Source organism: Gadus macrocephalus, chromosome 8 (genome assembly GCF_031168955.1).
Source record: "Gadus macrocephalus chromosome 8, ASM3116895v1".
NCBI classification, from domain to species: domain Eukaryota; kingdom Metazoa; phylum Chordata; class Actinopteri; order Gadiformes; family Gadidae; genus Gadus; species Gadus macrocephalus.
In genome coordinates, this window is record NC_082389.1 from 17,946,270 (window position 1) to 17,970,982 (window position 24,713).

The 24,713-nt window shown below is 48.7% G+C and overlaps 1 protein-coding gene across 3 annotated transcripts in view; it reads right to left on the minus strand.

The window, feature by feature from the left end:
* Positions 1-464: 464 nt before the first annotated feature.
* pkn2a (protein kinase N2a) overlaps positions 465-24,713 on the minus strand; it is a 32,024-nt gene continuing 7,775 nt past the window's right edge. For 2 of the 3 annotated variants that reach the window (XM_060059673.1, XM_060059671.1), the window contains exons 3-23: positions 24,096-24,231; positions 19,509-19,663; positions 17,121-17,250; positions 16,498-16,643; positions 14,970-15,183; positions 12,619-12,804; positions 12,252-12,361; positions 11,064-11,207; positions 9,096-9,171; positions 8,431-8,587; positions 7,665-7,791; positions 7,352-7,488; positions 6,497-6,572; positions 6,329-6,420; positions 5,657-5,833; positions 5,099-5,161; positions 4,809-4,885; positions 4,385-4,527; positions 3,874-3,981; positions 3,149-3,229; positions 465-2,574 (exon numbers count right to left, since the gene is read on the minus strand). In XM_060059673.1, the coding sequence (XP_059915656.1) occupies positions 2,371-2,574; positions 3,149-3,229; positions 3,874-3,981; positions 4,385-4,527; positions 4,809-4,885; positions 5,099-5,161; positions 5,657-5,833; positions 6,329-6,420; positions 6,497-6,572; positions 7,352-7,488; positions 7,665-7,791; positions 8,431-8,587; positions 9,096-9,171; positions 11,064-11,207; positions 12,252-12,361; positions 12,619-12,804; positions 14,970-15,183; positions 16,498-16,643; positions 17,121-17,250; positions 19,509-19,663; positions 24,096-24,231 (2,739 nt within the window). In that variant the 3' untranslated portion in view covers positions 465-2,370. The remainder of the gene's footprint in view (positions 2,575-3,148; positions 3,230-3,873; positions 3,982-4,384; positions 4,528-4,808; positions 4,886-5,098; positions 5,162-5,656; positions 5,834-6,328; positions 6,421-6,496; positions 6,573-7,351; positions 7,489-7,664; positions 7,792-8,430; positions 8,588-9,095; positions 9,172-11,063; positions 11,208-12,251; positions 12,362-12,618; positions 12,805-14,969; positions 15,184-16,497; positions 16,644-17,120; positions 17,251-19,508; positions 19,664-24,095; positions 24,232-24,713) is intronic. The other variant, XM_060059672.1, reaches the window with a different exon arrangement.

Sequence of the window (24,713 nt, forward strand, 5' to 3'; positions counted from 1 at the left end):
ATTCTATTTTGGATTCCTAATCCAAGAATAATTGACCCTAATCAGGTGAGGCAATCTGTTGACCTTCATTAAGACTATTTAAATGGACAATTATTTTACCACCATGATAAAGACCCTGCATTAACGCCTGGTATTATAATTGGCTTTGATTGGCACCCAAAGGTGTTCTGTTGCAATCACCCCAAATATAACGACAATGAATACCGATACAACTACATTTGAACACTGAGTCGGGGCTAACTAAAATTGTTTAATCTACATTCACTGTTTTCAAACAATGACTGAAAAGATATTTAAAGCATCAATGGAGGCGGTTGCCTCCGGAGCCAGCATGGGCAGGCGCGGCTGTACGACAATGCGGAAGGAAAGAAGCAAACCCCATTACTAAATATAGGCCTTCATCCTGAAAACCAAGACTGCTTTCATATCATTTCAAATGCAAATCATACACGGAGACAATGACATCTCATTGGCTGGTTTTATCTCTTTCGGCAGAAACTAGTCACAATTCGAACCTTAACATTTATAGGCCCAGTGCGCCCAGCGGTTAAAACGACCATCTAAGGAAACCCAACATTGAATCTATAGTAAAAGGCATTACTATTACAGGTGCATCTCAAATTAGAATATTGTGGAAAAGTTCATTCATTCCCATTATTCAATTTAAAAAGTGAAACTCGTAATATATATCCATGACACCAGAAGTTAAATATTTCAAGCCTTTATTTGTATTAATCTTGATTTTGGCTTACAGCTCATGAAAACCCAGAATACTGTATTTCAGAAAATGAATATTGTGAAAAAATTCAACATTGTAGACTCAAGGTGTCAAACTAATGAATTACCTGAAAACCCCTGAATTTTTTTATTTTTAACGGTCTCTCCGTCTGGTTCAGTAGGCTTCACAATCATGGGGAAGACTGCTGACCTGACAGTTGTCAGACAGTCATTGACAGGCTCCACAAGGAAGTTGGCTGTCCAGAGAGCTGTATTTTGAGGTAATTAGCTGATTAGGGTGACACCATGAGTCTACAAAGATGAACTGTTCCACAATTTTGTGGTTTTCATGAGCTGCAAGCCATAATCAAGATTAATACAAATAAAGGCTTGAATTAATTCACCTTTGGTGGAGTCCATTTATATAACAAATTGAATAACTGAAATGAAATAGCTTTTCCACAATATTCTAATTAATTGAGATTCACCTGTATATAAGAGGAGGTATATTGGAGAACTGGGTCAGTGCCACCACTGTTTGGGTTATTTCAGAGGGCCCTGTAGGGGGCATGAAGGAATCAACTGCTAAAAAATATTAAGTGTTTCACCTTCCCTCATCTTGTTTTTATTAGCATCTTGTTCTTTTCCGTTCTTCCATCTGAAACAATAGGACAACATTTCTTGACAACTTAATGTTTAAGACGACAAAGAGTAGTGTTTTTCTTTTATACGTAACCTAGCTTGTAACACTGGTTGGGCAGACTTAAGTGTTTGGATCAGAATTCAGATCAACTGTAAACAGAATATGAAAAAAAGAAAATGCAAAACGTTATTTCAACGAAAACTTAAAATGGGCGCCTAGGGCAGGCTGTTGACAAGGCCGGGACCGGATACAACGTACTTTAGTGTGTGTATCTACTGTGTGTATGCTCCATCTTGGGGTTTCAAGTGAATACGAACAGTAGTAGTCATCATCAGGATGTCCGTTACAGTTGACTGTCAGTTAGTTCAGTGAAGACGATGGCTTAAGCACTTTCAAAAACAAAATCATATTTCACTAATGCAACTTTTCAAAAATGTTCATCATAAGTGAGTCAAAGGTGGAGACAACAAAAATATATGGAGGAATATAATCTGTACAGCTCAAAATCAAATAAAAAACGCATTAAAAAATAAAAACAAACAGGACAGTGACATGGAATAACATGATGTGATGTCATCCGCCCGGAGTTCATATGAAAACATTCTCAGTGGTCAGACCGTGGGCACCATGGCAACGACAACAGGAGAACGCAACATCCCTCCTGATTGTCCTTCACTCCTGTTATCTGTTTTAATCCGTTTTTCTGTTAAAAAAAGTTCTTCATGTTGATTAAAAAAATAGAGAGAGGTGTGGCGGGGTGGGGGAGGGGGAGGGGCTGACCTGTCTGTTCCCCGGCCGCACTGAGCGCGCCCAGAGGCCCGCCGAGCAATGGTCCCTCTCGGCGCGGTCGTCGGGCGGACCACCTGACGGTCCTATAAAACCGGTCACCACAATAAGAGCGCGAGCTACAGTCTTTGCTCTGCGGGTTGGTTCACAGTGTGTGTGTGTGTGTGTGTGTGTGTGTGGTGTGTAGTGTGTGTTCTGAGGGAGGGGGGGTCCGGGGGGGGGAGCTAGCACCAGTCGGCGATATAGTCAAAGTCGTGGAACATGTTCTGCTCGTCGGCCCCCAGCGGCCGCGGCTCGCGGGGCGGGGTCAGGATGGGTGCCTCCGACGTGAACTCGTTGTCGAAGTTGCTGACGTCGCTGTTGCCCTGGATGGTGGGCACGAACGGGGGCTTCACCTTCTTGGCCAGCAGCCCGTTCCAGTCCAGGTTCTGACGGAGACAAGCAGAGGCAGAGTTACTTAATTGAGGTCGTCTTATTGAGAGTGAAATGGTTAGGCTGTGTTCCTCGACCGCCACATAGCAGCAAGAATACAAGAGAAAGTAACTAAGATAGTAAAAATAAATAAAGAAAGAAGTGGTAGTGGTACCAGCCACAGTCGAATCTAGAAAAATATGTATTTACATAATCTGTTTTTGAAAGTTGATTTTTGTGCAAAAATTCTGTTCAAATTACAGAATTATGTATTAAAAAATCTGTATGAAAAGCACGGAAACACAACAGATCATCTGGATCTTAATCTGGTCATTCAACAATTGCCCTTCAACAGATTGTATCTGATCAAAATGTCCCACCTCGGTTAAACGTGACGTCACCATAATGGCCGTATGACTACGCGGTACTGCGCGGTGCGAAAAAACCACACAGACCTGTTCACGGCCACAGACACTGGTGTATTATCAAAAAGGATCAATTAGGCTTCTGTAAATAATTCCCCTGGCTGGGAGGCAACAGGCCCTGGTCCACCAGAACCAGCACTCATGAGGATATGTAACGTGTCCTTACCCTGAAGAACAGGTGCTTCTTCACCTCCTCGGCGTCCTTCTCTCCGGCGCCCAGCCGTCTCTCCGGACTCCGTCTCAGCAGCTGTGGAGCAGACACACCAGAGCGTCAGGCCCCTACAGGCTCACCGACCCAGCCCTCAGACAGCACTCTGAGCCGGGCTCCAATTCACCTCATGATTCAGAAACTATAACAGCCAAACGAGTGTGGACAGTGCACGACAGATATCAAATCATCCCTCCTTTACTCAATCCATGTACCGAGACAAATACTCAAGAGATACAGAAGAAATGGCAAGAATCACCTCCCTGAAGGGAAGATAAGATAAATGTTGTTTATTCAAGGATTTATTTTTGCATTATGAGATAAGACGGGAAAGAGATAGAGGAGAGGAAAGGCAGAAAAGAACCACGGGCAGGAATCAAACGCGGTTCGCTGCGTTCAGGACTGAGCCTTAATGGTTCACGCTCTACCAGGTGAGCCAAGACATACGTTATTGATCCCAGAACGGAAGCATGGGCTGGTGGTCAGCCTTCCTCCGGAGTCATCCATGTTTTACCCCCCGGGTTCCACCGTGTCATGGCAAGAAACCCCAGAAAAGCATCGCTATGGAAACTGGACTTTTCCATGGAGCTACTGGTTAGAGTCGGGCGCTCAGTGAAACGTTATTAATGGAGTGTGTTTATCAGAGGGCCGGTTCTGTGAGGCTGCGAGCGAGGGGAACTCACCCTCCTCATGATGGAGATGGCCTCGGTGGAGAGGAAGCGCGGGTAGCGCACCTCGTCGTTGACGATGCTGTCGAACACCTCCTCCTCATCGTCACCGGGGAACGGGGACTGGGAGGGAGAGACACACGGATTCAGAACACAACGCCTCACAGAGCGGCAGAGAGAAGGCTCCCGGGATGGTCCGCCAATGTGTGAACAACGCTGCACGTGTGTGGGTTCCTCTGATGCGTGAGCGACCCTCTGGAGAACGGGTGTGTTCGTACTGCGCTGAGGTCCCCCCCCCACATCTAGTCCACACATTCGTTCATCAGTCCTTTGGCTGATGCTTCTACCACAGCTAAACCAACGCAGAGCCCACGGTACGCAGAGGAGCCAGACGCACTGAGTGGGGCTCAGAGGACGCTGAACCCAGGGCCGTACAGCAGGTGGGGGTTCAAACCCCCGACCCCTCAGGGAAGAGAGGGGGTCGGGGGTCCACTCCGTCTGATGAGGGGCGGTCTCGGCGGCTCACCTCCCCGACCAGCATCTCGAAGATGAGGACCCCCAGGCCCCACCAGTCCACGGCCCGAGTGTACGACGTCTCCGTCAGGACCTCGGGCGCCAGGAACTCGGGCGTGCCGCAGAACGTACTGGTGCGGTCCCGGAAACCCATCCCTGGGGGGAGGGGGACAGCGTGAGGGGGGGGGCGGCTCACAGCTCAATGTCACACTGGAGGGGGAGGAGGATTCAGCCCCACCCAGCAGGCAGAGGGCGACACTTGAATCATGACACGGATTGTGTTTATCTTCAAGTTGCAACAGTTTTGTTTGTCAAATAAAGGTCAGAGGAAAAACTTCAAAAACAATCCAATATCATACTTTAATATTGCCTTATTCTTTCCGTATTGTAGGCTTGACAACAGGGGCCTCACCTTCAGACCAATACAGACGGATTACCTTCTTTGCAAAGCCCAAAGTCCGCAATCTTCACATAACCCTCCGTGTCCAGCAGCAGATTATCCAGCTTTAGATCTCTGAATGCACCATAAAGATAAAGAGAGGTATTAGTACAATGGTATCTTATCCCACAACCACAGAGGAAGAACCACCAAGCGCCATCAACAACCAATGAGACTAGCTTCGGCTCTTTGGAATATTTGACGTTTAAGCCATAGTGTTTTAGATTGACTTCCAGCCAATCGTAATCAAGGAACAGACGCATCCGTTTAATAAAAGTAAATCCTCACCTGTACACAATCTTGTGGTCGTGTAAGAACTGTAATCCTAATACAACACATGCGGCGTAGAATCTGAAACACAAAACGTCAACGGATCAAAACCAAGACGGACGGAGCCGGAAACCATGATTGTGTTGTCGTCTTCAGGACGACAACACAACACAACACACCAGACAGACAGGGAGCATCTTTACACAGTCAGACAATACAAACCAATTGTTCCCTAACATAGAGTGGAACCATTCTCCATCCGATCTAAAGTGAGGGCACAGCAGTGTTGAGATTGCATTAGCTCGAACACTGCCTCTCAGTCAGCAGCCACCGAGTGTTCAGTGCTCAGCTCAACGGAACGACAACAGGTTGCTTTGACAGACAGAAAACAGTCACGCTGCTGTCGCCATAACAACCAAAACAGAGGCGACAAGCGACCAAACAGACTCATGCGTCTCAGGGCCGAGGCGCGTCTGTTTGGCGGTGGTCCAGTGCCGCCGTGTGTGTGTGTGTGTGTGTGTGTGTGTGGGGGGTGGGGGGGCTCCCGGGGGGCTCCGGGCCGCCTCAGAGACTCACATGGCGCGGGGCTCGGAGAAGACGTCGGCGTGGATGTGCATCATCAGGTCTCCCCCCGCCGCGTACTCCATGACGAAGCACACGTGCTCCTGGGTCTGGAAGCACGCAAACAGGTTGACCAGGAAGGGGTGGCGCACGCTGTTCACCGTCTCGAAGATACGCTTCTCACACATCAGGCTGGGGGGGGGGGGAGAGAGACGTCACACACTCAGACCTGGTTCTACACCCTGTACGTCAGGTAGGTGTAACCGGAGGATAGTGATAATAATGCGGGACGGTGGTTGCAGACGCGTTGGGGTTATTTCACAATACCGGGGGGAAAAAGAAGAAGGAATGATTTTTATGCTTGTGCTAAAAATAGACGGTTATGTTCGGAACAGCTTCCATAGCGGATGGGATGTTGTTCATTACAGAAGTAACACTGCTTGACCACTCAGAAACAAGTATTTAACAAAGCTGTGTAATACAAACGTAGATGTATTCAAAGCTTCACAGAATCGGTGGAGTGTAATCCCCTAAAATGACATTGAGAAATGAATACCTAAATAAAATCCAACTTATTGCCATATTTCCGATGTCAAACGCGACGCACTCTGGGCCTTGCCTCACAGACCCAGTGCAGAACCAGGTTGTACCAGTAGTTTGTACCCTCCTCCTCCTGATGCTCAGTACCTGTCCACCTCGTCCCGGGCCACGATGTCTCCCTTCTTCAGGGCCTTGATGGCGAACATCTCCCCGGTGCTCTTGTACTCCGCCAGCAGCACCTGGCGGGGGAACAGACAGCTCAGAGAGGGCCGCTCTGAGGCCCCCGGCCCCCCACTCTACGGTCCCCATGCGTACCTTTCCAAAGTGACCCCGACCAAGCACCGCCACGCACTTGAAGTCCTTCAGGCTGAAGTGGAAATGCTCTTCTTCCCTGAATGCACGAGTGGTGGAAGAGGAGCGGTTTATTCTACATGTGAAACTCTTAACCCTGCTCATTAATCATTTGGGGACTCTCTTTTAATAATCAGGCAACCCTTCTTCTTTTACAGTATCAGTCTAAAACACACGTTGCATAACGACAAACAAAGATAAACAACATATCATTCTATTGAAGGTATCTTGAGGATTTGTTTCTCTTCGATATCTTACTGCATCCCCCAATTCATTAATAAACCCTTAAACCTACAGTTCTCTTCTTTCTAAACATCTTTGGAACTTTGTACTCTAATGGTCAAATCATTTCATCTATATTAACCTAAGAGCTTTATTGGTTCGTAAATCCAAAGCTTTATCTATGTAAAAATGTAAAAAGCTGAATCATCATTTTGAATGATTCAGCTTTACCACTTTGATAATGTGACAGCTTTACCTCTTTGATAATGTGACAGCTTTACCTCTGTGATAATGTGACAGCTTTACCTCTGTGATAATGTGACAGCTTTACCTCTTTGATAATGTGACAGCTTTACCTCTGTGATAATGTGACAGCTTTACCTCTGTGATAATGTGACAGCTTTACCTCTGTGATAATGTGACAGCTTTACCTCTGTGATAATGTGACAGCTTTACCTCTGTGATAATGTGACAGCTTTACCTCTGTGATAATGTGACAGCTTTACCTCTGTGATAATGTGACAGCTTTACCTCTGTGATAACATAAAGCCTTAGATGGACATAATGGCCCGGCTGTCCGGGGAGCAGTAGCCCTACCGTAGCTGGTTGTCCTGCTGCAGGGCGCTGAGCTCCAGCTCCGGCTGCTGGAGCTCCTGGTCCACCAGGTGGTCCAGCTCCGTCTTCACCGCCATGCTGTTCCTCCTGTTCAGGAAGTCAAACGACGCCAGGGCGTCCTGGACAAAGGACAGACACTCAACCATCAGCCATATTTTTAGGTCATGCGTCCAACTCAGTTCCTTAAAGAGGTTAGGGTTAGCGAGCCAAACATTCCGTCACACTAAGGTGTCGGACATCTGCAGGAAGTGAGTGCAGTCTCTCCGCCCTTATTCCACCGCCGTCGCCACCGTACCTGTACCTCTTCCTTGTCGGCCATCTTGTCCTGTGTCGGGGGTTCGCTGATGTCATCTGGCTCAGGGTAGTGCTTGGGTACTGGGATTGGCTCCTTGTCAAAGTCCAGCTTGGTCACCAGCGTGTCACTGGGGGGGGGAACATTACACACTTATTATCCCCATTCATCATCCAAGTAATCCGTCCCTCAAAAACTTGAGGCAGCTCAGCTCTCCTGAGCCGGGCTGTGTGTAGCGCAGCAGAGTCAGCAGCCAGCCAGTATCCAGCGGGCCTAGTGGCCCCCGAGGGAGGGCCCTGAACTCCTCCTGGGTTCAGTGGGCCCCAGAGGGCCTCACTGCCCCTAGGACCTAAGAAGTCCCCACTCACTGTTCACAGGCTGCTCAGTCATTTAGCAATTCACACACTTTGATCCAATGAAGAATGGAGGATGTAATGAAAGCTAGGATAGGCAATCAATTGCAAGGCTTTTTTTTATTTATTTTTTTCATATATGTAGAAGTTCTCTTTGGGCCATAATTTATTGACAGCAATCAATAAATAAAATGCTTTGATAAAAAAAAAAACTGAAAATGAAGTGGTATCTATGGCTGTCTAGGGCTTTAATTAGCCCGGCCAATCGTTTGGACATCTTGGAGGCCGTGGCCCTCGGACAGCGTTTAGTGCCCAGTGAGTGTGTACTGGACCCCGTGAGGGTCTGGGCGTGTTGCCGACCCCTCCTGACGGGGACATGAGAGGGACTGGGTAGTGAGCGGTGGTGCCGTGGGTACCTGGAGGGTGTGGGGGAGCCCGGCTGACTGCTGGGCCCAGAGTCCGCGGCCTGGGGGCTGAAGGAGTTGGTGCTGACCGTGGGGATGGCCCGCCTCACCAGCCGGCCCCACGTGGCGATGTTGATGTTCATCTGAGGGGCCCGCAGGAAGGTCTTCCCTGGGGGAGGGGGGGGGAGAGGGGGGTTATGATGGGCTCAAACCGTGGAGCGGAACAGCAGGAACCAGAGAAATAGAGTCGTTTTTATTTGTAACCAGGGAAACAAGAGACCGGGACAATACACATATATGACCGCCAACATCCGTTGGGAATGTTTCATTCCTCTGTGTGTTCAAATCGGATGATTATTCTTGTAGCAGTAGACGTTGTGAAACAGGACGTCGTAAAACAAACACAGGATGGTAAAACCCATGATATGAAGATATCCTCATCTTCTAATACACAGTCTGAACACTAGAGGGGGACAGACTTGCATCCAAGTTCTCTATCAGAAAATTAACGTGTTAAGGGTTAAGTTCAGGTCTTTCCTTCTCAAAAGTAGCCTTTTGTATTGGTGCCCCTGAATGACCAGACAAACAGTTCCTGTGGGAGAAGTGAAACAAGACTTCCAGCGTCCCGGTGCCCATGAGGCCAGCAGAAGGAGACGCTGAGAGGGGGCACGGCTCACCTTGCTGCTTGGAGAAGATCTTCTTCTGTCTCTGGAGCCTGGGCCGCCTCTCGATGACGGGGTTGAAGAAGGTCACCTGAACAAGAGCAGGTTCATCAGCCATGCAGAACACAAGCACACGCTCTGAGGCACCACCAAGACACAGCTCATGGCTTTTTACGAGGCATTGATCATGGAACCGTCTGCAAAACAGGCCAAGACACACAGACCAATAGATTTATACATTTCCACTGCAGCTATAGATTTCGTTTTCAAAGAAATGTCAACCCTCTCAGATTAACCCGTGGCATTTTTAAATCTGGTTTGTGTTGACCCCTGGTAAACGGTCAGCCCTTTATATAGCTCTTTTCTAAGCAGTGGCCACTCAGTGCCCTGCACTAGCGGCTTACATTAACCCGTCCATCCACACATTCACCCGTCCATCCACACATTCACCCGTCCATCCACACATTCACCCGTCCATCCACACATTCACCCGTCCATCCACACATTCACCCAACAGACCTCCCTGGAGCAGTTGGGTTGGGGAGCTTGCTAAAGGAGACATTGACACCTAGCTAGGGGGAGCCAGGAATGGCTCTAGCAACCATGTCGGGTGGCTGACAACCTACTTCACCTCCTGAGCGACTGCTGCCCAAGGTGATGTAAGGTCCTTCTCCGTTCCAATACACCTTTTTGTGTGACGGCTTTCTGGGTATTACATCATTTAAATTTGTTTGAAATAAATGGGATGGCTTCAGGAAAAAGGTAAAAAGAAAAGAGGTAGGAAATGAAATTCTGATTAAACTGAGAACTGCGCCCCATTGAGTTCAGAGCAGACACTGGTGTGTGTGGGTTATATTTCAATTTGAATTGTACCTTTTTATAATACCCGGCTACTCAGGAGAGACCTGTGGTCTTTTTCCATTTGCACCGTTGGCCGAGTCAAACCATGCCGCCGCAGCGATGTGCGCTTTCATCACCAGTTACAGTGATGGGTTTTACCGAGTGGCGCCCGAGGCGGAGCGTCTCCGAGGGGGGGCCGCGACGCCCCGCCCCCCAGCGGGCGTCCCCCCCCGGCCCTGGGTGCTGTCCGGAGCACCACGGCCTCTCTCAGATGGTAAAACTACCATCGCTGATAACGACGCGCGCCATGCCAGCCGAGAACGGCACGAGGTTGGGAGCAGCTTGGTCGTTAGTATTCATTTGTTCCTATATCCATAAAGCCTGATTAAAAAGGGTCCGGCAGGTTGGATAGAAGTGCAATGCAGTGATGTTAGTTTGACGATATTCGCTTTCAAAAGCAGATAGTCTGTTGGAGGACAGATTTGGACTGGACGTTGGACAGTATTACCGACTATGAGATGACTGATATCTATATTCAACATGTTGTTGTTTTTCCTAATGTCAAGGGCGTCGGGTGGCACTCGGGGGAAATATGTGTGATGCATCGTCTGTAGTGTCAACAGGACTTGGCTCTCATTGAGCTGTTGAGATGAGGAAGCTAAAGGGGACTATTGAGCCTCAGACTGAAGCCCTCATCACCATATTATCGCGTGTGGTCCGTCCTTCTGAAACAACCATGATATATTAAATGGGTCTTCGACGAGTCGATCAGATTTAGCGGTAGGCTATAATATAAAACTAAATAGGCTTCAGTAAGTGCGTGTGTTGTTGAGTCATTGACTCAAGACATCAGTCAAAGACACACCTTCAGGCAACCCTGTTGTAAAGGAGATGCAAATCCCAGCTGTGCTGGGCTGCCAAGCTGAGTCCCACCAAGCCAGTCCAGTATAGTATAATGGAAAACTGCCACTGGCCAAAACAGGCTGCAGCACATTATGTAACAACATGGTGTGTCTGGTGTGCACCTCAGGGAACAACATGTCCTCACACAGAGAGAGAGTGAGTGTGAGTGTGAGTTTGTACGCGTGTACGTACGTGTGTGTGTGTGTGTGTGTGTGTGTGTACGTGTGCGTGTGTGTGTACCTCAGCAAACAGCATGCCCTGGGGTTCCAGGTAGAGACACATGCCGTGGCGCTGGTTGTCCAGGAAGTCCTCCAGCCGCAGGAACTTGACGGCGCACAGCGAGCGCCAGTCCCTCCAGTACACCGAGATCTCCAGCTCACGGGACTGGTGGGTACACACAGTAGACGGGTCAGGGTTCACTGCCCACACACACACACACACACACACACACACACACACACACACACACACGGGTATTCACAACGGCTGCCTTTCAGAGGTCATGCTCCCCAAAAGGAGTCCACTACTGGACTACTAAAGGAGTCCACTACTCAGTAGTGGACCCCTTTAGTACTACTAGTGATTGATCGAGTAGTGACTACTCGATCAATCACTAGGATACTAATCACGACATAATCCGTCTCACCCACTCCTCACCCATCTGTAACGTCTTTCTGGTCCGACACCTCGAGTACATTGCTCACATAACTAGACTTCCAAACTCAACTTCCAAAAACTAATTCTGCAAAGAAAGACTCATCCCACATACTAAAGGGAAATGCAAAACAAGTCACGGTTCGTGACTCTGATGAGGCGGATCCTCGGCACGCAACCCGCTGAAGCAGTGAAAGGGGAAAATTTATGAGATACATCGTCTAACTTTAATGATCCGTCCTCGTCAAAAAGGTCTCAAACACAACCAGTGTTGGTGCGCTCCCCTGGGCCATGTTAAGAGGGGAGCCGCCTCCAAGTTGAAAGTATTGAAACTCCCGAGACAGTGCGCCGCATTGATGCATCGTGCCGAGTTGCCAACCGATATATCAGCAGTGCCGTCCAAAACTGAATGATTAGAGCTCTGGCTGATTGTGCATGCATCTCCTAACCTCGCCACACACACGGTTTCTTCACACAGCAGAGTCCTCCATTGGCTTTGGTTGGGTTTGGCCACAGGCCTTTTACATAGGAGCCCCGGTATGATTGGACTAAACCCCCAGCATGCTTGTCATAGCCTGAGATACCGTTTGACTGAATTAACGATGAGACTGCTGCGTAGGTTGATGCAGTGCCACTGCTTTATCACGGCACCCTGTATAAGCAGAGCGGAAGCATTGGTCTACCACGTGCTCCACTCGTGGTTCTGATGGTCAACTCGTCCCCCCCCATCCCGTTAACCCCCTCACAAACAAAAACAGAAAGTGTAAGCGTTACCCGGTCGAGCTCCAAGGTAAACTTCTGGTCCCAGGACTGGTTGCTGCCGGGCCTCCAGCCGGTCTGCCCCACCACCGTGTTGTCCAGCTTCAGCACTGCGCTGATCTCATCTGGGGGGGGGGGGGACAGGACTCCGTAAATCAATCGACAGGGCTGATGAATAGAGTGATACATTTACAGAGTTTATAAATGAATCGGGGTGACGGCTAGAGAGTGATACGTTTACAGAGTTTGTGAAGGAATAGGGGTGATGGCTAGAGTGATACATTAGATGGGGCGATTGGATAGAGCTCTAAAAGGATTGAGAGATAGATGGACAGAGAGGCGTAAATAGACGGCGAGACGGTGGATGGAGTGCGTGGCGTACTGGAGAGGTCTTCGCTCTTGGTGAGGTTGCGTGCGCTGGCGCCCCGGTTGCGGTTGGCCCTGCTGATGAAGGAGGAGCGCGTCTCGCTGGGGCTCCAGCCCGGCAGCGCCACCGACGCCGCCTTGGAGCGGCCCGGCACACTCTCCAGCAGGTCCTGGCAGCCCATCAGCCTGACGTCCAGCGTGCCTGGAAGGGGGGGGGGGGCGCCACACCGGTCAGGACAGGCCCCCCGGGTTCCCCCAAGGAAACACTCGATACGCAAACGCTAAGACTAATGTTTACTACTGGTGGCACACGTGGCCCTTTCCCGTTTGGTGGCACCCCTGCTGGCGCCGCTTTGCCGTGGTATCGGCCCGTCCTGTCCCGTACCATCCAGCCGTGTACGTTCATTTGAAAAGACTCGCTTCTACATTGCGGGTACGTTGTAAAATGATTTCATTGCCTCGTCGTCCCTTACCTCAACAGCCAACTCTTCATGCTCCTCCTCCTCCTATGTCAACGTCCTACGACTACAAATAATAACAGGCGGGTAACGAGGGAATACCCTCCAGTTACAATTACATTTGCACTCTCGTGGTGATCCATCATCCAGAATCGTGCGCGTGGGCCGTTTGTTCGCAGGCTCTTATCGCGACAAGCACTAGTGCTGCCGTGGAACTCCTTTGAGACTTTGCAGTGCACATAACATTTTTTTTAGCAGTGTGTCTTAACTGGAACCCAAGGGGTTTGTGTTTCCAATGAGAGACCTCACACCAGCGCTGCATACCGCTACTCTGTAAACCCCAGCACTGCTTCAACCTTCAATGCCAGCCCTTATATTTAAGACAGAACGAGACCTAACAGGGAGACTTCAACGTTGTCCAACTACTGCCCCGCGCTGCCTGGTTTCCCGCACGCTTCCCAGTGGAGCTCTGCCCTATGGGTAAAGCGCCTTGTATGATCGACCCAAAGGGGATGCCAATGCCACTCGGTCCACACAGCACTCAGTCATGATATTGTCGTTTATTTCATAAATCCAATACAACATGTGTTCCAACCTGTTGAATCATTTCAGAATTCATATCAGCTTACAAGGAGTTGGAAAGGAGCAACGCGGCATCATCATTTGTTTTGGGAGAACAAGGATACACAACCATTTATTTCTTACTGGCGTGGATGTCACCCAGTCGACATGCCCTTCACCCACATTATAAATACTTGCCATGTTGAGTCCTTGTTGCAGTGAACCAACAGAAAATACTAAACTCTTCTATACCAGGTCAGGTCATACCAGGTCACTGATGTTAGCATGGGGCCAGTGGATCAATACCAAACACATTTTGAATAGAAAATGCCAAAGAATTTATATGCATGCATAGATGCCTCCTCCATTTATTTGATCAGTATCATGTTTGAACACTGTAAAGCCCCAAAGCACAGCGCAGCAAAATAGGAATCATATTGCTACTCCATAACAATATAATCCTATTGATGCAAGAGAGCAAGCCGACAGAGACACATGAAGCGGGCTGCATCTCTCTGCTTGTTCTTATAGTACCAGGTCTCTATATGATTTCTGCTTGTTCTTATAGTACCAGGTCTCTATATGATCTCTGCTTGTTCTTATAGTACCAGGTCTCTATATGATCTCTGCTTGTTCTTATAGTACCAGGTCTCTATATGATCTCTGCTTGTTCTTATAGTACCAGGTCTCTATATGATCTCTGCTTGTTCTTATAGTACCAGGTCTCTATATGATCTCTGCTTGTTCTTATAGTACCAGGTCTCTATATGATCTCTGCTTGTTCTTATAGTACCAGGTCTCTATATGATCTCTGCTTGTTCTTATAGTACCAGGTCTCTATATGATCTCTGCTTGTTCTTATAGTACCAGGTCTCTATATGATCTCTGCTTGTTCTTATAGTACCAGGTCTCTATATGATCTCTGCTTGTTCTTATAGTACCAGGTCTCTATATGATCTCTGCTTGTTCTTATAGTACCAGGTCTCTAATTCTCTATATGATCTCTGCTTGTTCTTATAGTACCAGGTCTCTATATGATTTCCACTTGTTCTTAAAGGACCAGGGCTCTATACAATCTGTTTTCTTTGGGATGCGATAACTTAAAACACTACTTTTCATCCTTCCTGAAACCATCCTGTGCACTGGGCTTGAGGGGGAATAATGACAACAAATGATACATGTCTGCTTTTTGACACGTTATGGAACGTTATCTCACTGAACACACTATTTTGATGAGTCCTTGTGCCAAAAGATGCACCACAAATTAAAGCATCAGGGAATTCTTTCAATACTGGCAGTGGTGGACAGATAATGCTGTAGAACCAGAGCCCTCCCCACAGCCCGGTACCTGTGAGGGCGGCGGGCTTGGCCACGGTGCTGTACTGGTTCTGGGTGGACAGCATGCTGGCCCTGGGGCTGAGGGCCGGGGACGACAGCAGCGCCAGCTCCTCCACGATGCTGCTGCTGCGCGGGTGGTTCTTGGGCAGCTCGCTGAGCCGCTGCTCCAGGGAGTAGCGCAGCAGGTCCAGCTTCTGGTTGGACTCGTTGAACCGCGCCTGGGCCTGGGGGAGCAGGGGGACGAGGGGGGCGAGGGTCGAGTGGGAGGAAGATAGAGGGTGGGAGGGGGAATGATACGTTGGTGAGACAGATGGAGAGGGAGCCATACAGAGAGATGAGAGGGAGGGAGGGAGGGAGAGGGAGAGGGAGAGGGAGATTACACAGTCCATTTAATTTAATGGTACAAGCTGTAATGGCGGTCTCATTTTTTAATCCCATAAAATTCGGCTTCAGCCTACTGGCACTACGCTGTTCCTCATGAAGTAGAGGCTCTTTGTTCGTAGAAGAACCCTCAATCTGCCACAGTGCACTGGGCTCTACCTGCTAGCCCTTATACCCCGTTGGTGCGGTTTGGAGGTCAGTGGGGTTCAGATGCCCTCTTGGTATCAGCGGAGCTTCACTGTAAAGCGGCTCAGGCCAGGCGGGCCACGGAGCGCCGCGCAGCAGAAAGACCACTCATCGCAACTGGATGCTAGGTTTGGTTCTGTGTTTAGAGGGGTGATATCATGCTTTTTCGACTTTTCCCTTTGCTTTGGACTGTTGTAAAGTACTATTTAGGCTGTTGTAAGATACAAAATATGACAACTATGTTTGTCATACTGTGACAAACAGTATGTATACATGTTTTACATCCGCTAAGCTAGAAAAATCTAAGTCTGAGCCAGAGGGGGGTATTCACACCCACCAAGAACGACCCCGAATTAGGTGTGTGAAACAGCTTGTTTGCACTCAAACATCACTTCTGTAACAGTGCGACGTCAGACGTGTAGTGGGCGGTGCTACAGTGCAAAAGTCCCACCTCCCGGCTACCCGCAATGTTTACAACTTCTCGGGGGTGTGAATTGGCCGACTTGCTGCCACACCAACAACTTATTTGACATGGTCTCAATAAGGTTGTAGCCGAGCAAATTAAAGTCGGCCAAGACTAGCAGCCTTACTTAAGTTGGGCGAGTTCAAAGGTGTGAAAAACTGTTTTCTGATCTCCTGTCTTACAAGCCCTTGTCTATTAAACCACACTATTATTAGAACAGAAACTTAGGCTTGAATTTGAATAGTATTCATAATTAATGTTATTTTTAACACAATATAATGTGTTACCGATGTGTTCAAAGATTTAACACATCGGTCTGCATATGTCCCTCCTGCCTGTAAATAATGGATCAAGATGCGTTCTTCCCCCTATGAAAGAATACCAACCATTGTCCGTCCAATGAGAATTTGGTCGAGCAAGTGCATATCGACATACTATCTGCTGACCGACCAAAACCTGACGGCCACACACACGCAAACACACAAAAACGTATAAACACACACAGTACCTCCGAGTGCGCCCTCTTCTCGGTGACCTTCCCGGTTCCGAGGAGCTTCATGACGTTCTTGGCGCCCTCTGCGACGGCGGACTCTATCCTGGCGTGGTGACACAGCTCCTCCACCCGCAGGTCCAGAGGGCTGATGATGGGCTTGGCTGCAGAACAACCCATCAAACCCAGAGAGAGAGGCGGGGGTTAGAGGGAGGGAGCTACACAGGACCTCATGAGGGAGAGAGCCGAGTTCCCAAGCAACAGCTGTGCTGTTTGCTTGGGGATGACAGCAGGAAAGCCTATCAAACCCAGAGAGAGAAGAGGAGAGCTCTGAGCTGTAAGCAACTTAGCGTCCTGCAGGTAACCGTGTCAGTGGTAAGCAATGCATGTGCATGTTGCTGGTGAACCACAGCGGGAAAACAATCAAAGCCAGCAGTGAGGGAGTGAGCGTTGAGCAACGTTGTGCTCCCGCGGAGACGCCATAATTCAAAAGCAACAGGTAAGCATGTTGTGAATTATGCGTTCCCTTCGACAGGACCACCACTGAATACTAGTGAGAGAGAGCAACAGAGAGGGATTTGAGCTGCACACATGTCAACGCAGGCAGAGTGGAGAAATGCGTCTCTACTTTGCATGCTCACCCATAACGTCGTTGTTATCGAAGCTCAACTCGTTGGCCTGGCTGGCCTTCAGGATCTGCATGCGGATGAACTCGATCTTCATCTTGCTGTCCTGGAGCATCTGTTGAGCGGCCGCGAGCAACTTGCGATCCTGCCAGAGAAACACGAGGAAACGAAGAGACACTTTGACATTGCGTCGGCAGAAACATTTCACTCACATCGGTGGTATCCCATGGCAACGGTATCCGGCGGCCTATAATGTATCTAAGCTGTCAAAATAGCTTTGCTCGACGCGAGCAGGAATAAGTAAGTATTTGGTAAACATGTCCCACCTCCACTTCTATTTAACGTACAGCACGTTACAGTAGCCCAGACGGGAGTATAGGTTGACCTCCGATACAAAACACGGGGCCCAGACACAAAGCGTTGCTGGGAGACTGCTGCACAAACAGCCAAGGGCCATTCATTCATGCCCTTAACGGGAGCCAAGTAAGTCAATGACCACATGGAAACTCTTATTCCCCACAAATACCCCTGGAATGTCATGGTGTGCTGCCCGGGGTCTGAGAGTACACACACACACACACACACACACACACACACTGGAGTAAGCAAACTCCACCCAGAATTCTTCAGATGTTTCAGTCATGGCGGTGACGGCGGAGTCCACAGGAAAGACCTCCGTCTGCAGGCATTTCCTCTATGACATCATGGGGACGCCGCTCTCAGGCCCCCCTCCCCCCCTCCCCAGCGCCGCCGCCAGGTCCCGCCCCCCCTCTCTACACTGCTCAGCCTCACACTGCCCTCTGTCCAGCGGGCGGGGGCTGGTGGTCCACGAGGGGAGCCCCACTTGACTCATCCAAGCTGCTTTTACATGTTATGTTAGTATTTTTTTACTACCGCCATTTAGCAGACGCTTGTATCCAAGGTGACCGGCGGTGATTTGAATAGCAGACACACCAGCTCACTAGCCGCCATAGAGCACTTGAGCAGTTACAGTGTTAAGGTAAAGGTTCCCTTAAGGTTCTGTGGACCAGAGTTGCAGGTGCCTCTTCCTCAGTTACTTTCCCACGAACGACAAGCTCTCTGAATGTTAGGAACAACGACGGTGTGATTTAACGCTGACGTCGAGGCCAGACCTCGGAGCTCTCTAGGGCCCTCCATAGCCGTTATTACTGCAGGTGACTTACAGGACACCTCAGGGCCAAAGTATAGCTGTGGTGCTCTGTCATCAGAGGCACCAGACGACAGATTAGCATACAGCTGTATGTGTCCGTACTTTGTGCTTTCTACTTCCATACAGTCAAGCTGTGGGAAAATAAAAAGGGAGAAATACACAACATCGGCGATCACACACGACAGACAAGGGTAAACAACAGTTTGCACGCGCAGAGTTGGGACCGAGACAAGGAGAAGGAGAAAGTGGCTCTGTTGCTACTCTTGACTACTGAGCCATCCAGCAGACATTCATCTAGACTAAAGAATACTCAAGAGCATTGAGGGCTGCGACCCGGAGCCTCTTGAGCTGGAATTCCCCCCCCTAACCACTCGAAGGTCCCCGCTCTGCTGCTGGATCCTCTTGTCCCAGTAGCACGAGGACCCAGTCCTAGTGCAGTAGTAGTACAACCAGTATGACGCGCACCATCTCCCAGGGCGACTGATCCATTTCTGAAGACCTCTGGTACGAGATGCTCCCGCTTTGGGCCACTTTGATGCGTGGACAAAGCCCTTGTTGTTAAGTTTCTACTTTTAATTGGCTCTCCACGCTGCGTTAGTCAGGGCTGGAGACCCGGGCGATAAGACAGGGCTTTACTCCAGCTGGTTATGACCGGGCGTGCCGATACAAGCTTCTTCTATCATCTCCATTACCATGGATCACTTTGTACGGGAACACAAGGTGATGGAGGAGTTGGTAGTAGTTGTTGTTCAATTCAAATGATCCAATAAGGAGATGCTAACAGTGAAGTCTAGCAGCAGCCTCAAAGCAGGGTAGGCCATACTAACAAACGACTCTATTCATTTTCTACAAAGGAGTAGCCATGAAACAAGCTTGAATCTGTGTGCTAACTGCAGGAGACAGGATGACTAACCCTTTTTTCATGATAGGGCTAAACTTGGCCTCCTACTTTCCTGAACTCTCCGTAAAGTGAAGTGCGTTGACCGAGGAGCCCATGAGAGCCGACCCCGTGGTGTCAGAGACCTCATTACACATCCAGTCCCCGCAGCCATGTAGCGTCCAGAACCGAGACGGGACAGAGGCCACCGCTAGGTCAATAAGGCCCGCTGTACAAAGCAGGGCTGCAGAGCTGCCTCTACTCATAGGTTTCAGTTAATATACAATTCAAGCTCCACCTTTGATTAGACTGTGTTTAACGTTGGCTGGTCCCTGGTGGCCTCGCGGCCCGTTACCTTGGAGGAGACGTTGGAGTACATCTGGATCATGTTCTCCGCCCCCTGTTTGACCTTCAGCTCGATGTCGTTCTGCTTCTTCAGGGCAGCGAGGCGACTGCTGCTGGTGAACATCCTGGCCTCGCTGTTGGGCGTGTCCGGCGTCAGGGGGCATTCTGGGGGAAAAAAACGCGACACAGATTAGATGAGTTAAAAACAAGAAACCGGTTCACTCAGAATATATTTTTGTGTTTTAGGTTCATGGTCCAACGTTTTATGTTGAAGTTAACTAGAAAAGTATAAACGAATATAGCAAACATAAATGTACTATTATATGCATTAAAAAATAAAGAACAAATCACAGGACAGTGAACTTTCTATTTAATGTTGAAAACCAACAGCACCAAGACGCAACAACACCGTGGGGGCCATTGCTCATAGAATAGTAGAGCTCTACTCAACATCAGATCTCAGGGAGACACAGAGGTAAATGGCTCATTGACAGAGGTCTATGGATGCTGTAAATGCTGCCCGGTGCTCCTCAGAACAGCAGAGATAAATCTATAAAGACTATAGATCAGAAGGAGAACACACAGGAGTCTTCTCCTCTGACAGAGACAAGTGTAAACTTGCCGGCGTGCAGCGATGACATTATTGACGTTCATGCAAACGAGGCTGAACTATTGTTGTTATGGCTGTTATCGATCAACACCCCCCGCCCTCCTCCACCCCACGCGCTCTCTTCCCGAAAGGGTTTCCATCGGATCAATTGATGCAGGGCTCCACTCCATCTGTCTAATCTAATAGAGGACACACACACACACACACACACACACACACACACACACACACACACACACACACACACACACACACACACACACACACACACACACACACACACACACACACACACACACACACACACGTATCTTGTAAGAGCTCAGCTGGACTACGGCACTCTGAGGTGAGCTCATCGCTGTTTTCTTTTTTCATGCCTGGACTCGAAAGATTCCCAGCAAACATCTCTTCCCCCTCGAGCTTACTGTAGGAGCGTGGGTGCAAGCAGAGATTTCACACACACACGGTGGGCTAAGGGAAAACCTGACCGACTTCTCCAGACCTGTAGTGCAAGTTTAGTTTTTAACCGCCTTTGAGAGGCCTCTCTGTGATGAGATCCCACACAAACCAGAACGCTCTGGATTCAAACTCTGCATTCCCCCACAGGTTCTGTGGGCCACGCGTCTCATTATACAACCGGAACAGGTAAATGGGCTGATTTCTATAACGCCTATAACCTGACATTCCCCCATTCAAAAACCCATTGACACACCAACGGCGGTGTGAACCATGCAAGGCGTCAGCCAGCTCTTCAGGAGCAGTTAGGGGTGAGGTGTTCAGGGACACCTCGACACCCAGCTAGGAGGCGCCGCGGATCCAACTCGCAACCTTCCGGTATCCAAACAACCTGCTCTGCCTCCTGAGCCACATGCACCCCCCCTCCCCCCGGCAAGGTGGAACCTGACCCACAGAACCGGACCAACAGAAACGGCCTCAGGCGTACCATCGCTGTGCTACAGCTGCTGAGTGGCTCCGTGGGAGGTTTTCCTACGATTCTATCACAAGGTTGAACCTGCACATTATGTAGCTTTGTCTTTGCCCTACATCCCCCGGTTTCTGCTCAAACCCATTTGTAGCTGTTCTCTCACTGTGGCTCATCACCTTTGTGGTATGAAATGATGAGGGATTCAGCATGAGATCCTAGCCCTCCCACGGCTCGATCCATAGAGATTGGTTTCACCTCAAAGTCAAATCCATTGGGTCAAAACAAAAGCACATTTCGTGCAAAAAGACATGTCTCCTGCGCAAGTAACCGACATCAAAGTATATTAGCCCAAAAGTCCTATTAATATTGATCCACGCTTAAATAAATCAAAAACAAAAAGGAAAGAAATCAAATGAGGAACCTTCCAAGCAGTAGTTCTTTGAAGATGAGGGACCGGCTCGTTGAGAAACCACAAACACCACAGCCTGTGACAGGGTGCCTGTGTCATAATAATGTCAGCAGGAAATAGAGGGAAAAAATAAATAACAAGAGTGATTCAGGGCCAGTGATTCATCTAACCTAAGTCGCAATAAGAAGAGAGGGAGCATGAAACAAAGAGAGTCAGACAATCCAGGTTGTAGTTTCTGTTGATGGGGACACACACACACACACACACACACACACACACACACACACACACACACACACACACACACACACACACACACACACACACACACACACACACACACACACACACACACACACACACACACACACACACGCATAACTAGAAAAACCCGCTAGGATGTTCGACTGTTGCGTGATGACTCACATGAAAGCCACCAGAGCTTCTTGTGTCAAAGTGTCAGGTATACCCTCAGTCTCATCCTTGTCCAGTTTTAAGCATATTTCATTTAATTGCATATTTGGTGATTTGGCTGCAGTCAACCGTCCCTGACAGTCCAAGTTAGTTTGTTCAGGAAAGAAAAAAACGTTTAGCACACAAACTGGGGTAAGACTGAGACAGCAGTGTGTCTGTTGTGCTGTACCATTAAAGAGAACGGGTGACATGAGTGGCACCTACATTTCTGGCACTGATTTTAAATTAACCGAACCACCCACCACCAGCTTACGGAAAGCAGGCAAACAGTTCCCCTCAGAAGCTGGCATAACTGACATACATAATACATCACGTCAAAAGAGACAAAGTTGGGACTGACAGAATGCAAGACACGGCTGCAAAGTGGTACACCAGGCATTCAGTGCCACTGCCCTTTCAGGGACAGAGGCCGGTGTTCAAACGGCGCCCTATCAGACAAATTAATTAACATGCTCAATTATGCAAAGGTTGGAATGTTTTCTGATCTACTTCTGCACCCCCTCTTTGGTTGTCTACCCGTACACACTACAGTCTGTAGCAGGTAATATGTGTGAATGACGGGTGTGTTGATGGCACACTGCACACACATGTATGCACATAACCAGACAGCGATGTGGTTGGTGGATGCAATGGAGGAGTCATCCCCTCCTCTCAGAGCTCTTTGTATACATTAGCACCCATAGCGCATCTCCAGACTGAACAGCTCATAGACAGCCGACAAAGTATACTCTCCCCCTCGCCCCCCACACCTCATTCCTTCCTTCAGCCAATCTAAACTGAATCCAATGGTGGGCCGCTGGAAAGAAGGAAAAAAAAAACCTGCTGACAATGACCGCCATATAACAATGGCCGACCAAGGGAAAAAGATTTGTTGTCATTACAAATCACTTAGAACGTGTTTATGATGACCGCAGGAAAGCAGGGCGGAACTCGGACAGAGAGCGGCGATGACTTCAGCGCCAGGGACCCAAGCATCTGCTGTTGTGGATGAGGTCACGGCAGAGGGAAGCGGGGAAGCCTGATGGGTGAGCACACACTCCCAGGGCTTCCACGACCAGACGCAGCATCTGAACACAGCTCAGGCCATGTGTGGCGTGGGGATAGGAGGGCTGACAGAAAGCAGAACACAACACCTGGACCTGGGCTCCACAAGCAGAATAAAAATAGACTCTTAAACACTGCATGTGGGGCTCAACAAGAGGGGAACGCCAAGATCCATGCAAACAATGAATATGTTGTCCTTTGAGTCAAAGTCTTTCAGCCAAAGTGACTCAGTGCTTCCTCCCAGGTGACTCACATGTCGTTAGAGAGCAGGTAGGGGTTACATGTCTTGCTCAATGAGGAGTACAGGTAGACCGCAGACATGGGGGTTCAAACCAGGAGCCATTTAATTAACTAACAGAGAACCTACCAAACCACTATCCCACTAACTTATCCTAGAGGCTAGAACCTGTGTTTCTAGTATGAACGCGCCAGGTTTAAAACAGAAGTAATGTGTTGACTTAGATAAGGTCTATCGCTGTAGTCTCCAAACCTCCAGTGCATTCTCCTGACAACCAGTCACTGAACAAAAGCACTTACTCCCTCCAAGAGGTCACGCAGTCATGTTAAACTTGGTTGTGCTCAACCCTGCTGTTGACCATAGATGAACATGACCTTCACAACAGGCACAACACACACACAAACAAACAACCTTGTTGAATAACTTCTTCAACCGCTACAATATCAGCACATTCTATCAGTGTGTGTGCGTTTGTTACCACCTGTGAAACGTGGAATGCAACTATGTCGGCTACAAGGCTTGAGTGTGTCACTTTCAAAGATTGGAGGACCGTGTGTGTGTGTGTGTGTGTGTGTGTGTGTGTGTGTGTGTGTGTGTGTGTGTGTGTGTGTGTGTGTGTGTGTCCTCGGTTCGACTGAAGTCATGACATGCCTCCTATATAATAAGAGCTAAAACAACTGTAGCATCAGTGTGCTCTGGAAGAAACACACCCACAATTAATAAAAGCACTACCTAGCTGGGGCCCGCTCACACAGAAACAGATTGTCAGCAGCACTGTGTAAGTGATTAAGCATTACCATAGCTCATCTGACCCTAAGCTTATCTCACTATTAATAGTTTACCGATTACTCAAATGCAACCGTGACCAAGTGTTTCATGTGCATAGTCATTAGTCACCGAGCAGCTCCTCCGGGTCTTTGACCACGAGGTGGGCGTTGAGCTCCTGCAGCTCCAGATGCAGCTCCTCCACCTTCTTGCTGGACTTCTTCAGCATGTTGTCCACGTAGGCCAGGCTCTTCTTGTCCGTGGTCACCTTGAAGCACGCCAGGAGAGAGGCGTTGATGGGTCATGAGAACAGAGCCAGAGGAGCCTTGTCGTAGTGCAGGGGGATGCAATGCATGATCGTGAACATTGTTATTTAACACAATAATCCTTCACCACGAGGTAAGGATACGGGCCTCATTCACTTAGCGGCTAACTTGGATCCATCTTGGTTGTAGACGCAAGCTTGATGGTGGAAATTCATTTGTGATTCTACATTTCCAAGTTGATGTACAATTTAAACATGGTGAAGTTGGGAAGAACAATGGTATGCATTTCAAATTATAACGATTTCAACCTCACGTTGAGATCATTTAGGTAAGTATCTTTAAAAATGTTTACAAAACATAAGGATCCCATGATGACTCTAGAGAATCTATAGAGTCTACATCTCGTTACATGTTACCTTGGGTCCACTAGACTGAGTCCAAGTCTCGTTACATGGGCCCAATAGACTGAATCTACTTCTCATTA